This window comes from Lonchura striata, chromosome 3 (assembly GCF_050655825.1).
Source record: "Lonchura striata isolate lonStrDom1 chromosome 3, ASM5065582v1, whole genome shotgun sequence".
Taxonomy (NCBI): domain Eukaryota; kingdom Metazoa; phylum Chordata; class Aves; order Passeriformes; family Estrildidae; genus Lonchura; species Lonchura striata.
Genome location: NC_140705.1, coordinates 68,396,261 through 68,410,005, shown reverse-complemented (window position 1 = coordinate 68,410,005; position 13,745 = coordinate 68,396,261). Strand labels below are relative to the sequence as shown.

The following is a 13,745-nucleotide window of genomic DNA, read 5'->3' as shown; positions in this document are numbered from 1 at the left end:
GAAGCACTTTCCATGTATTTTGCAATGCTAGTCATACAGTCTGTTTACCAAAATAATTGAGATTTCATTACGTTTACCAGTTTTGGTCCTTCGGAAGCCTTCTGCAGTTGTACATCTCGCACACATTTTACTCTGTCAATGATCCAGTGTTAATTTTACTCTTTTTTGAGATACCCTGTTGTCCTCCCCTCATGACTATTGCATTGCACTAGCAGAGGCTCTCTGCTATACGCTTGTTTCAGAGTGCTGTTGCTGTTAGGAGTCTGGTGGCTCTCTGGCTTGTCAGACTTCTTTCTGTAGGCCAAGCATGATGTCTCTGATGGACATAGGTGTCCTCTTAAAAGTATGATCTACACGAATGCTCATGAAAGATGAGCCATTCCCTGGCAACCCTTGACTTCACCCTATGGAAAACACATGGTATATATTCTTCAAGGAAATTAGATTTCAAAGCCTTACATTCACCCTGGGTTAAGCTCATTCACGCGACGGTTCAAGTACAACACCGGGTGAAGCCATGTTGTACCTTCCATCTCTTCTCCCCGACAGTAGTCGGCTGACAAAATAACCGGCGCAGAGCCGTTCAGCTCTCGCTCTCCCGAGGTATCCCTCAGTGCAGCACGTCACGCCTAACTCCTGCGGGACAGCCGTGCCCGGCAGCCAGGGCGCCGAGCGGCCGCCCTGGAGACTCCGGAGGGGCGGAGGCAGCCCCAGGCTGTGCCGTGCGAGGTGAACGGGGCACGGCGGCTCGGGCAGCGGCCCCGGGCGGGCGGCAGCCGCCTCCCGGCGGAGCTCCGGCAAGGGGCGCTGGGCGGCGCCTTTGGAGTGCGGAGGGAGCGGGCTGCGGATCACCTGCAGCGGCGGGGGGGCCGGAGCTCCGCCTCCCCTCCTCCCCCGGTTAATCGCATCCCCCTCCCCGCGGCAGGCACAGGCAGCCGGGCAGCGCTGCCGACCTGCGGCAGGCGCACGGGCACCCGCACCCCGCTCGCAGCCGGGGCCGGGCTGGGGCCGCCGGCTCTGCCGCCCTCGCACTGCCCCAGCCCGGTGCGGCGCGGCCGTGACCCTCCTGCCGCCGCCAGCCCGCGGGGAGCGACCGCCGCTGCCGCCCGTCCGGGCACCGGGAGCAGCGCCCGGCAGAAGGAGAGACAGGGGCAGCCATGGCCGAGGGGGGCGAGGGCGAGGACGAGATCCAGTTCCTGCGAACTGTAAGCGCCGCGCTTGCCTCCCTCCCCTCCGCGCTGTGGCGGGGCTCCGGGCGGGCCGGGGGCTGCGGGGGCGACGCCCGGACCGGCCGGGGCGGGAGCCGGGCGGGGGCAGCTCGGAGCGGCTCCGCAGCCCCGAGCCCGTCCCTCTCCGCCGGCGGCGTGTGGCTCCGCAGCCGGGCGGGGGCCGAGGGCTGCGCTGGCCCCCGGGATGAGCGGCAGGGCGGGCGGCCGGGGGCGCCGGGCACGGTGAGGGGCGGCGAGCGGGCGGGGGCGAGCGGCGCCTCCCCAGCAGCACCGCTCCGCGCTGCCGCCCCGGCCGCGGGCGGTGCGCTGCTGCGGATACTGACCGAGCAGCCGTCCCCAGCGCGAAAACTGCGATCGCACTCCCTTTGCAAAAATTGGCTTGTGGAAAAAACCCACCTCTCTCACCCTGTCCCCTCCCCGCGGAGGTTCCCACTAACTTGCAGGCGTTCTCCTCGCCGGGCACAGACTAATACGGCTTTTTCTGGCGTGCGCATCCTTTCGTTACTTCTGTCCAGGGCATGTTAAGGCGCTAGAGCGCTTCTTCCTTCCGTTTAATTAATGCATCGGGACTGCTGCATCTAATGCTTATCTGGATTATATTTCTTCAAGCAGTGATTTTATTTATCTTCTCGGCCATCTCCCGAGTGCCGTTTATATGCACAATCCTAGCAAGTTTTGCAGATAGGCATCTGCATCTAGAATGGTGGTGGATACAAACCGTGCCACAGTTTGAGGAAAAATTGCTGAGACATTTGTTAAGTAGAGCTGGAAGCACTGAGACTGTAGGATAAAGCTTAACTTCCCTTTTATTTAGTGCTGTCTGATTTAGAAAACGTTCACGTTCAATGGCTTGTAAGAAAATACATCTACAAGGGGGTGGAAAGAAAGCGACATAGTATATGTGAAACATATTCATATGCTGTTTGCAGCATTAAGAATCCTGGTTCTCAGTTGTCTTCCATTTCTATCAGAAACCGCACAATAATAGATGTGTACCTTAACATTATTTTAAAAAATTTTTGAAGAGTCTTAGAAAATCTGCTTTTACAGAAAATACAGCTGTTACGCAACGTTGTCATGAAGATCGACAACTTTTTTTTCCTGTCAGCATTATGTGACTGGTATTGTAGTGTTGCCTAACACCTAAAAACAAAACAGAAAAATATTTCTGTGAAAGAAAATTTGTCGTCTTGATTCATGAGAGGTTTTTTTTTTTTATTAATAGTTTTCACTGGTAAAAAAATTTTGGAAGAGTTGTACCATGGCAGCCTTTCTGCAGACATGAATGTTAAGCTTAGTTCATGTTATCTGAATGCTTAATAGGGAAGGAGAAGCACTGAGCATGCTAATACAGCTCAGCAGATCTACAGTGATTTTAACTCCAGCACCTGACAGCAGCAGCATGTTATGTAAAACAGCACTCCTGATAATGTGTGAGGCTTGATACAAATTTGGCAAACCCAGTCTTAGATAATACTTGAAAATGTTTAGAATGTTGCACCAGTGGTAAAATGACCTTGAATGTGGTAAACTGAAGCTTTGGGGAGGCATGTGGTGTGGTTTAATCAAAAGGGCCTGAGAAACCTGTTTCATGTGAAGTTTTGGGTTTATAATCTGAAATGGTATGTAAGCAGTGATTTTTACTCTTCTCTTCCTTCCACTTTGTCCAAGTTATGAGCATTACTTGGAAAAGCCAGTGCTTTCAGACTTTTTTTTTTTTGATGTAGTCTTCCACCTCTCAATTGTTAGAAGGCTTTGATTTGTGGTCTCTAAAGCTATTAGATGTGTGTAACTTTCTGAAGGCCATTGGTAGAAAGCACTGGAAATTTGATATTACCCTGGTAATTATTACAGTTTTTATTTATTTTTAAAATACTAATTAGGGGTAGATGGATTCATAAATGTTTTGTAGATAAACAAGAGCTTTTCAAAGAACACTGTATGTAAGCAAAAAGCATTCTGTGCTTTCAATACTTTGAGGATGACATCTGTAGGCCTACTACATGTAAACAATGCTCTTCATATTTTCTTCTTTTGGTAGGACCTGATAAACTTCCTAGAATCTTTAGAGTCTACCCTGGAATGTAAACACTATTTTTTTAATGTTTAGAATTGCACATGAGATTTTATTCAATTAAAAATGCCCGTTATTTGCATGGAGCTACTAAGTTGAATTTGTATTTTTGCTACATGTTGATTGGAAATTTTGATTTTTCTCTCCTCTTCACACATTCTTATCTGTCTAATGATTCCTCTTCTTTACTTGCTGCTATTTTTTTCCCCCTGGTTTGGTTTTGTTTTGGTAAAGTGGAATTAAGCATTACTTCCTGCAAATTCTGCTGCTAGGATGGATTTCTGTTTCTTTTGGGAATAATTTGAGATTGATACATCGCTTCTGAGATGTGAACACAGCCTCTTAATGCCCTGTATTTCTGGAAGCATCAGAGCATTGTTTGGGACAACTTTAGACAGACTGGAGCTCATCTCTGTGCTGTTCAGTTCTTCTCAAGGAACTCTTCTGTAGTCCTGTGAATTACTTGCTTCTCTGGAATCGGGGATCTTCCTCATTAGTTTGCCAAATGCTCCAGGTGGAGAGGAGCTTGTATTATGTGTGGCCTTATTTAGGCTTGGACATACATTCTCTTGACTTCTCCCATGGAATAAACACGTACTGTGCAGGAGAAGTGAAGGGGAACAAGTATCCTGCTGTGTGTGTATTAGTTATGTGTCCAGGCAGGACCTCCTCCCTGTAGGGGAATTTGTTTTTTATTTTATAATACTAGAAAGATCAAGGATACATGTAACATAGATTTCACTGTTTAGTCTTTACAGTCTAAACCAGTCATAATTGATATGGAAATCACCTGGGTTTTATTTGTTTTTTATTTTATTTTTATTAAGATGTGTAATTTAACAAGAGTGAAAATAATCCCAACTTCCAGGAGTAAACAGAAAGTATTTTCCCCTAAATGCATAGGCTCCTTCCTTAATATACATGTGCAAGGACTGTTTTTTGTAACACAGAACCCCCATAAAGGAAGGTCTTTGCAAGAAGTGGGGTAGAAAGCCGGTGAGAGGATTAAATCCAATTGCAAGATTTCAAAAGAATATTGCCTACATTTGTCCCTTAGATTTTTTTAAAGGTGTCCTGATTTTCAGGAGCAATATGTATCTAAAAGTGAGGAGAAATGTGTAGTTTAGCTATTTGATCTTGTGATGTTCCTGATGCCAGTGTGTATGGTTTTCTGGAGTTGTGGAGTTTCTTAAATTAGAGGCAGGTCTGCTTTTAGCTGTTTATGGTAGGAGACACCAACAGGACGTGCTGAAGTAGGGCTGACAGGGTTATGTTTTTTTTCACTGTCTTCTGAGACAGTGATGACTACCATGCCTGTCAGGAATCAGAGGCGTAATCAGCGTGAGCAGCACATGTTCCCCAGGACCGATGGTGTCATCATCTCTTTCCATCTTTTTTTTCTTTTTTTTTAGAGGTTTGGATGCTAGTGTTCCATGTTGCACTCTCTTCTATTGCCTTTTTAGAATTTTTTAAATTAGCTTACAGTAAAACAGAACCTCTTATTTGTGTGGATGTACTCTGTGCTTGCCTTATTTTCTACATGGATTTAACAGTTCTGAGTGTGACTGCCAGTGGAAAGTGTAAGTGTGCTTTGCAACACTGGAAGAGTAGTTTGAAACAAATTTAAACATTACTTAGCATTCATGTTTGACATGCAAAAGATTTTTATTCACTCAGTACTGGGTTTTTATACTTGAGATGATAAAAGAATGAAGTTTATTGCAGTGAAGTTTGAAATGAAGAATGTTGTGTTCACATTTCAAGGACAGCAGTTCTGTGATTTCAGAATCTCTTCTATTCCACATATTCCTCATTATGGCAGCATTTAATCAATGAGTGCCACTTTAAGACTGACTGAAAGTCATATACTTGCATGTCATCCTACATGAAGATTCTGTGGAATTAGAGGACACAAAAGGAACCAGAAGAAACAAGATCTGAAGATTATTGTGAGATAAGCAACGCAACAGTAGAAGAATTATGTGAATCTCTCGTTGAAACAGAAAAGAAAAAAAAGTGTTTTTTGTTTTATCCCTCAATGCTTTTCATGTGCTGTTTATCTTTTAAAGGGATTTATCAAAATATGTGAGATTCTGGTAGCTGCAGACATCAAACAATTGTCAGAATGCACAAAAAGAAAATGCTTGAAAGCAATCTTGGCTATTAGAAGCAATTTTAGATTTAAGGTATGCTAAAACCCACTTTGGATATCCTTTGCTTATTTTAAAAAGTGTTTCTTGCACTTGTATGTGACTTTTGAAGATCCACCAGGGACTGGCACAAGAGACCACTGTTTAACAGCTCATGTGAGGGGTGGCGTGGCTGGAATTGCAGCATTTGTACCTTCCTCTCTAAGGCACTGCACTGCAGTACAGATACTGAATATGATCTCAAATTCTATTTTGGAATTGAGTTGGATGGCTTGTTTGTAGCGAAGGTGGTTTAGCTAGGACATGCAGTCCATTTCTTTTTCAGGGATTACAAGTGAACCTTTTGGGTATAATTTTCTTGATTCCAAAATTGGTTGCCAAACATTATGCCACCTTTAAAATCATATTAGTGGATGAAATCACTTATCTAGTGCATGTACTGCCGTGTCCCGTGTTCTGCATTATTGTCTGTATTTGATACGTGAGAAGGCAGCTGGGGAAACTCTGTAGCTAATAGTTGGTCCACCAGGGAAGTTTCTTGATGGCTCTCTGAGTTGGCTGACTGATATTCTGAGAGACAGAGCTGTACTTCCTGTCAGAGTCTGAAGATGTTTTGATCCATCCTGCTTTTTTGAATTGTGAAGACCTGAGGAAAATTCATTGTAGGAACTTAAAATGTGGACAGACTGTAAAGAGAGAATACCGCTTATTTCTGACCTAAGGTTTAGAATAGGCATGAGAGCCATGTCTGACTTGTAGTTCTCCATTTATGTGCTGTATTATTACAGGCATATTTTAAAGGTGGATTTTCCTTTTACGTGGCTGTGTGAAAAATGCACAGTATGATTCTACAAGAAAATAAACCAGTCTTTAACAGGGATATGGATTTATTGAAGTATTTCTCTGAATCAAGCTATAAGATTGGAAGTTGCATGGAGAAATACTGACAGTGGACTGACCCCAGGAACTATGTGAATTAAACTGAAAAGACAGAAATATTTTTCTTCTGATTTTTGATTCATGTTGAAAATCTGCATTAGTTTTGGTATTGTTTTCTGAATTACACCTAGGTTTTTGCTTAAGTTTCCTGATCTAACTGAAATAAAGCTTTATGTGGATGACAGAAGGAGAGTCAAGAAGTGTGTATATTCCTATATTTCCTAATAAAACTTTAGTGACATAAATTTCTTTCATTTGGTAATAATACAGACATAACTTTGAACTGTAAAATGACCACATTTTACCAGGGTGATTCAAAGATTTTGAACTTCTTACTGTGTTTGTTTGACACAGTCATACTCTGAAATTTCTCTCTGTAGCAAAGTAAGGATAGCCTGGCATCATTTTCTGTCTCCAGTTTGTATTCTGCTCAAGACCTGTACTATATTTTGCAGGTGTATGGTACTTATGCCATGTCTGGCTGTGTTGTCTGTACCACTCTGGGTATGGACGGCCTCTAAGACTGCCTGATGCATCTCAGTAACTGAGAAAAGGGATAAAGGAACTAGTTTTGATAACAACTTAAACCTTTTTATGAGTAACAACAGAAATATGGAACTTGGTACAATATCCTGTGACCATCAGAGGCACAGCTGTGGTATTTCTTTGTTCTCCTTGTAAGAAATAGGGCAGCTTAAGGGCACTGCCTGCACCATCACGAGAGGTCACCCCAGTTTCCTAACAAAGACTAGCAAGAGCTCCCATGTGGTTTTACTGCAGTGTAGTTTTATTCTGTAGTTCCTTATTATTAAGTGTGAGATTCATTAACTAATTATGTATTCCATTATTAAAGAACTTTTAATTTTTTTTTTGTAACATAATAACCATGGTGCAACTTGTGAGGTGAAGAGCTCAAACTCTTAAAATGTGTTGGAGCTTCTTGAGCCCAGTGATGTTATTCACTACTATAGGGTGGAATGAAAGTTTTTGAGGCATGTGATTTAATAGAAGCTTTTCATAGCTTCTCAGCATTGCTAAATATAAACAAGCTGGTGTGTAAATGCCTTTTGTTGGAAAAGGAAAAATATGATAGGTAAGGTGTCATAATGTGATCTGTGTTAACTTTTGTGACAGCTGCAATTCCTCTGTAAATGTAATGCTCAAATGATCAGATTTAAAGTAATATTGATGTGTTTATAAGAACATTCACACTAACAACCACATAAAATTTTAAATAAAAAGATGATGTCATTCCTTTAGTGTTGTGGCATACTTTAATGTTTATCATAGTCAGGAATTACTTCCTTACAACTGTCATGTGCTTGGAAAAAAGTGTAAGTATAGTAGGTTTCCTAATAATTCTGACTTCCTGGAGGGACTTTGGCAAAAATCTACAAGGTATCATTCTGTAAGATGCATGGGTCAGTTAATTTTTGACATGAATGATATTTTGGTTCAGGACAAGTTTTTTTGTTACTGAGATGGAGTGACAAGATCATTGTGTTTTGTGAGACAGCTTCCCAGAGGATTTGAGTAATAATGCTGCATAACAACAGACCTGTGTTACCTGGTAGTCTTTTACTCAGCTATGGGAAATAATATCTGAAGGGTATTAGCTGGCAGAACCAAATGTCAAACACTGGCATATCTTATCTCTCCTTCTCTCTGAAAACCTCTCTGGAATTCTACTGTGAGAACTGAGTGCACTGAATTTGAAGTATGTCTCTGCTTAAATCCTTATTTCAAAGGAATGATGAAAGGAAGCAACACAAAATTTGCATTGGCTGTCTGTGAGTTTTCCTGGAGATTGCCAGAATGTGGAGTTGTATTAATGGAATCAAGCCAGAAATGGCTGTCTCTTACAGCTATATTTCTTCCTTTTAAACCAGGCAAAGCTGGGAAAAACAAGTACCTGGGATTTGTGTGGGATGCGTTCTTTGGCTTCAAAAGAAAGGAAAATGAAAAGAGGAATGTATCTTCCTTTGCTGAATATGCCAGATAATTTCCTGTGGTATATGAATATCTTCATTCCTGTGATGGACAAGCAGAACTCCTTGTATATAAATTTAGGTGAAGGAATGAATGGAATTTGAAGAGTTTTCAGAGTAAACCTATGCAATTGGATGGATCTGCAATAACACTCAGTAAACTTTTGGATTGTTGGATCCATTCATTGGTAGCTGATCCTCATTGTGCATCAGGCATGCAGCCATGCTGCTAAACATCTGAACATCACCTACTGTGTGTTTATTTCCTAGTTGTGAAACGGAATAATTTAGTTAGAACTAACATGCTAAGCACAAGCCAGATTGTTAAACCTCTCTCCACAGACACATGGTCTTCATCCTTAAGCTGCCTTTGTAAAAGCATTTGGTTCCAATGGTGACAAGAAGCAACCTAAATACCTGTACAGATGGATAAGAATCCCTAGCCCTGCAACAGTCACAAGAATTCTGTGTGCTCCTGACACTGGGGATTTGCCAGAATATAAGTCAGTCTTGTGACTTTGTATTTCTGTCTATTTTCTGCCCATTTATGAAGTGGATTTTACAATGCTAATGCATAACTTGTTATGTTTGCAGTCATTATGGCAAGTACCAGGGAGATGGAATGTACATTCCCTTTTCCATGCAAGTGGAAAGTAAAAAAATTTCCAGTATGTGATGCAGTTCTCTCATACTGGGTATTCTCCCAGTACAAGAGAATCTGAAATACTCAGGTTTTCTCCATCCCCATTTCTTTCTTTCTTCTGGTGTTACAGACTATTTAATAGCTCCTCGTTGCTTAAGAGTTAGATTAATCTTCTCTTAAAAGCTTGTATTAAATAAATGTGTTTTTTGATTTTTTTGCTCTGCCCCAGCTAACACAGAAAGGAAAGGTTTATCCATGTCATCCTGAGTCTGCTAGGGCTTGATTTTGTGCCACACCAGCTCCACCAGGCTCTGCTGGGCTCAGCTGCCTACATCAGCAGTGTGCCTAGTTTATTGTAGTCTTGGAATTATGTAGTCTTGGGTCCTTCAGAAAAGCTTGTGAGCAAAAGAAAAACCACTACTCTACTATTTAGTAATTGCAGGAGGGCAATAGCTGCACAGATAAATCTAGTAAACTCAAATGCCATCATTGTTAATTGAATTTCAGTAGGGTAAGCTTGTGACTTAATGATTCATACCCCAAGATGTTTTTCAAAAGGTCTTTACATGATGGTCTGACTGCCTGATCAGATATGTCAGCCTTATTATTATTCTTTAATCGCTTCTAATGTGTCTCATGTAATGAATTATGCATTTAAAGAGTTACTACTTTTGCTAGTCATACATCAATGCAAGAAGGATCAATGGAGGCCTGGTCTTCATTTTGATCTGACCAGGGTTCTTGTAGAAATATCCTGTAAATTTTCTTTGATTTGAGAAGGTGCCTGAAATCCTGCAGAAGAAACATTGCATTTTTGGATCTTTTCAGAATATTGCAATGTTTTGCCTCCAAGTCTGTTTCAGGAATCTGTTAGCAGTATCTTTTACAAGAAGAGTACTGTGTTTGTTCTCTGCCTGATCTTCTGGTTCATTTTAACTTGCTTTTCTTTGGAGTTTCAAAATCTGAGTCCAAAACTTTGTTTAATCCCTGTCACTTTTCCTTGGTTTTGTCCGAGCTGCTGAGATCCTTCTCTTCCACTATTGGGTTGATGGCTCTTCCTGATTTTAAGTGTGGCACAGCTTCAACCTAAGCCTGTGGTAGGACTTGCTATTATCTATAGTTATGAATCTAAGAACTCATTCAAATTGATAGAAGGTTATGTTATTTTTTTTTTTTTAAGGGGTCTCTTAAATTTGGAATTTCTTTCTGTCTTATTTCTTTTTTTCTTTTTAATTTTACTTTGATCTGAAAAAGGTCAAGGTTTTATTCTCTCAGAACAAGAAAATAAGTTTTTTGGAAATGTCACACAAAGTTTACTAAGATGTCAGAAGTTATCACAAGAATTTCAGTAAAATGTATTTAAAATATAATTTATCTTGATGTATGATTAGTCTTCATTTTCTTTCTCCTTTTCCTTTGCATGCTCCACTGCTGGAAAGCTTCATCTTACTAAACTGAAAGACTCCAAAATCTTCAATTTCAACTGAACAGAATTTGTCTAGAAAGGGAGAGGGATGGAGTATAGGAGGGAGGGATGTCATAACTTGAAGGTGAGCTTTGTCATCCTTTGGAGAGGCATAGTTTGTTGCCTGGCTTTTCAGGAAAATAAAAACAACCAGATTTTGCATAGAAAGTGTTATTTAATTTTAGATGCAAGAAGAAACACTTTAGTTTTCCATGAGTGGGAGGTGAAAAATGAGTAATTAGGTAGTGAGAATTAGATTTTCATGTTCCTAAAGGTGAATGGAAGTATCTTTATCCAGGTGACATGTGTTGCTTATTTCAGCAAAATATACTGTATACCTGCATTTTAAAATACTGGGATATTTACACTTGTTTATTGACTTCAAGCAACTGAAAGCATATTTGATTTTTTTTTTCTTCCATCTGATCTTGGAATTCTCATACCTTTTTTAATCTACTGAAAATTAAATGGAAGTGGTTTAAAGGTGTATGAAGTTGCAACATTGGCATATTCTGTTGAAAATGTTACAAGCTTCTTTATTCTGATTATGTTAGAAGTAATGTATTGCTGCTTTTCTTTTGAAATTTCCAGTTGGATTCTATCTCATAATTTGTGTGTCAGCTGCAATTGCAGCTGAATTTTCTGATTTTTTCCTTTCTTATACTAGAAATCTGTTACTGAAGCAGAATAACATGCTTTCTATTTTAAACCCATTTCTTATTCTGCTTTCTGTTCTACAGTTTATTTTTCTCTTGACAAGCTGTAAAGATAAAAGAACATCAGTGACAATATTTTTCCCTTCAAAACCAGTTTGTTTTGGGGGGCTGTCCCTCAGACTTGGTAAATCAGATCATTGCAAACTTCCTGCCTGACTTACAGAATAGTTTACTCTGGCCCTCTGCACAAAGGTTCCTTCTGCTGATGCTAGGGAAACCTCTAGGTGAGAGTTGCTATATCAGTTTCTTGAGGCTGTAATCCTGTAAAGTAATCCAATTAATATGGTGTATGAGAAGTGTTCAACCTTCCAAACTTGATGGAGGACATTTATTTCTTATGCATGGCATTTGCACTTCTGTTTACACAAGAAGGACTTGCTGCACTTTTTGATTTACTAACAAAATAAACTAACATGGGTCAGAACACATATTCAGTGAAGGAATGAGGTTAACTGCTGGTGAACTGTGCGGGATTGTCAGTGCTAACAAAATTACTTCTTTTTGTACATCTGTAACTTCTGTTGATGAGTGAGTTTTTTTATGATGATTTATGTCTGTTGCAGAATTACAGTTTGACAATTGGAACCACATCTAGAGCTTGGGAAGTGCACTTTGTTGTAGTAAGTTCTTACTCAAAAGTTGCGGTTTGCTATTAGTGGTTGTACCCTAGTAATTTGTTTTATTGGGAGGGGCAGAGAAACAAGGAGTTCTGCAAGTGAAATGGGTTTGTAGCTTTACTGTATCCCTTTCAATTAAAGAGTAATCAGTTGAAAAAAAGAATTATATTGCTTTCAAAATTTATGGCTGGATCTAATTTTCCTTGCCTAAGGAATGAATTTTTTTAAATGAAAGAAATACATAAAACAGGCAGATTGGTATAACAGGTTGTTAAAGGTTATTCTATTAACAAAGGTCTGGAAGAAAATACTTATGGCACAAATACACTTTTTGGCCAGAAGCCTAAAAACAAATCCTGTATTACAAGACTGCTTCAAATAAAAACCTGGCGCTCTTACCTATTGCGTAAATGATACTGCAAATCAAATGTAAATTAATTTATTTTAGTATATTGTCCAGCAAAATAATCTACCCTTCATCTGTTAAGCATTTCATGAAATGATTTGTTTGTCTATGACTGTGATGTCTCTATATGGCCATGTATGTTTTTATAAGGCTGGTTCTGTTCTCGCTGGTGTTTATGTCAAACATCCTCTAGATTTTAACCAGAGCTGAATCATGCACTAATTGTGTTGTGTGCTGTTGTATGTAATGGCCTAAATGTGTTGAATTCACGTCCTTGTCTGCCTTCTTAAAACAATTAATATTTATCTTGCTTAGGTGCCAGAAGTGTGTGACCTTTTGCACAATTAGTTTAAAATTGTGTGTGTGTTGTTAACTGTCCATCAAAATATTTACATCTAATGGTAAATTGTTCCAGCTTTGCTACTCGGATATATTATCTTGTCTGATTCAGAAAAAGTAATAAACCCTTATATGCTTCTCATTCCTGGGAAGAAAGTTAGGTTTTTCTTTTTCTGCAAAGCTCCCTGATGTCTTTGTTAAGAAGCTAAATATTCTTGCAGAGTTGCATTTGCGTGTTTTTCTGTTAACAGTGTGCTTTTGCTGTGTCCAGCGTAAATTTTATTATGTCCGCCATGGAATCTGATGTCAGCTCTAACTTGGATTTGAGACTTCAAATACTGTTTAATTTTCTCTGGATGTTTTTAGGTACTGGATGTTTTTAGATACGTGCAAAAATGCTACTTCTTACTATTTATCTTTTACTCTTTCAATGTCATATATTTTTACAAAGTAATAATTAAAATATCTTTTTATTTGGTCAGTATTGCAAGGTTGTGAGATCTGTTTGTTTTGGAGCATTTACCACTGCAATTACTTTTGTTTAGTTACTGAGAAAAGTATCAATTCTACTTCAAAGTAAGAAATTAACTTGTCACAAAGTTTCTGAAACATCAGCAGTACACGTGTGATTTTTATTTGGTGTCTGCAAGCCTAAGGAAAATCCATTTTAGGAATATCAGCACTTGGTGGAACTGAGCTCTTGCTGTGCAACATTGCTTTCTCAGCCTCATGTATTAACTATGGCAGTGGCAAAATAGCTGAAATTATGGGCACTTCCAAATTCATTGTAGAGATCAGGTAAACATTAACATGCACCTGCTAGTTTTCTGAGTTCATCTGAGTCATTTGCCTTGAACTTGGATTGGAGCAGAATATATAATGAAAAAAAATATATATAGGCATAGGACTATGCCTTCTGCTCACATTTGTCTAATCTGCCTAGTCCAGCACTTGAGCTCTTGTCTACCAGTAAAACTGCAAGGCTTAAGTGGAACGAACTTCAGCCAGTTTTCTTGATTGTACATGGTGTGTATGGCAGTATCTGGTAATCATTTCCAGCTTATATCCTGCTGAAATAATCTGTAAGTTTCTTTATAGTTACTGTATTTTCTATTCACATAAGCAAACTTTCTGTGAAACCTTGCGTATGTTTTATTCTACAGTTTCCAGCTATCTTAT

At 39.9% G+C, this 13,745-nt stretch overlaps 1 protein-coding gene across 8 annotated transcripts in view; it reads left to right on the top strand.

Moving 5' to 3' along the window:
* Positions 1 to 930: 930 nt before the first annotated feature.
* Positions 931 to 13,745, top strand: part of RYR2 (ryanodine receptor 2) — a 381,438-nt gene continuing 368,623 nt past the window's right edge. For 6 of the 8 annotated variants that reach the window (XM_021527071.4, XM_021527068.4, XM_085576770.1 and 3 more), the window contains exon 1: positions 1,026 to 1,205. In XM_021527071.4, coding sequence (XP_021382746.3) covers positions 1,158 to 1,205 — 48 coding nt within the window. In that variant the 5' untranslated portion in view covers positions 1,026 to 1,157. Of the gene's footprint in view, positions 1,206 to 13,745 lie in introns of all 8 variants that reach the window. The other 2 variants (XM_021527072.4, XM_085576771.1) reach the window with 1 other exon arrangement.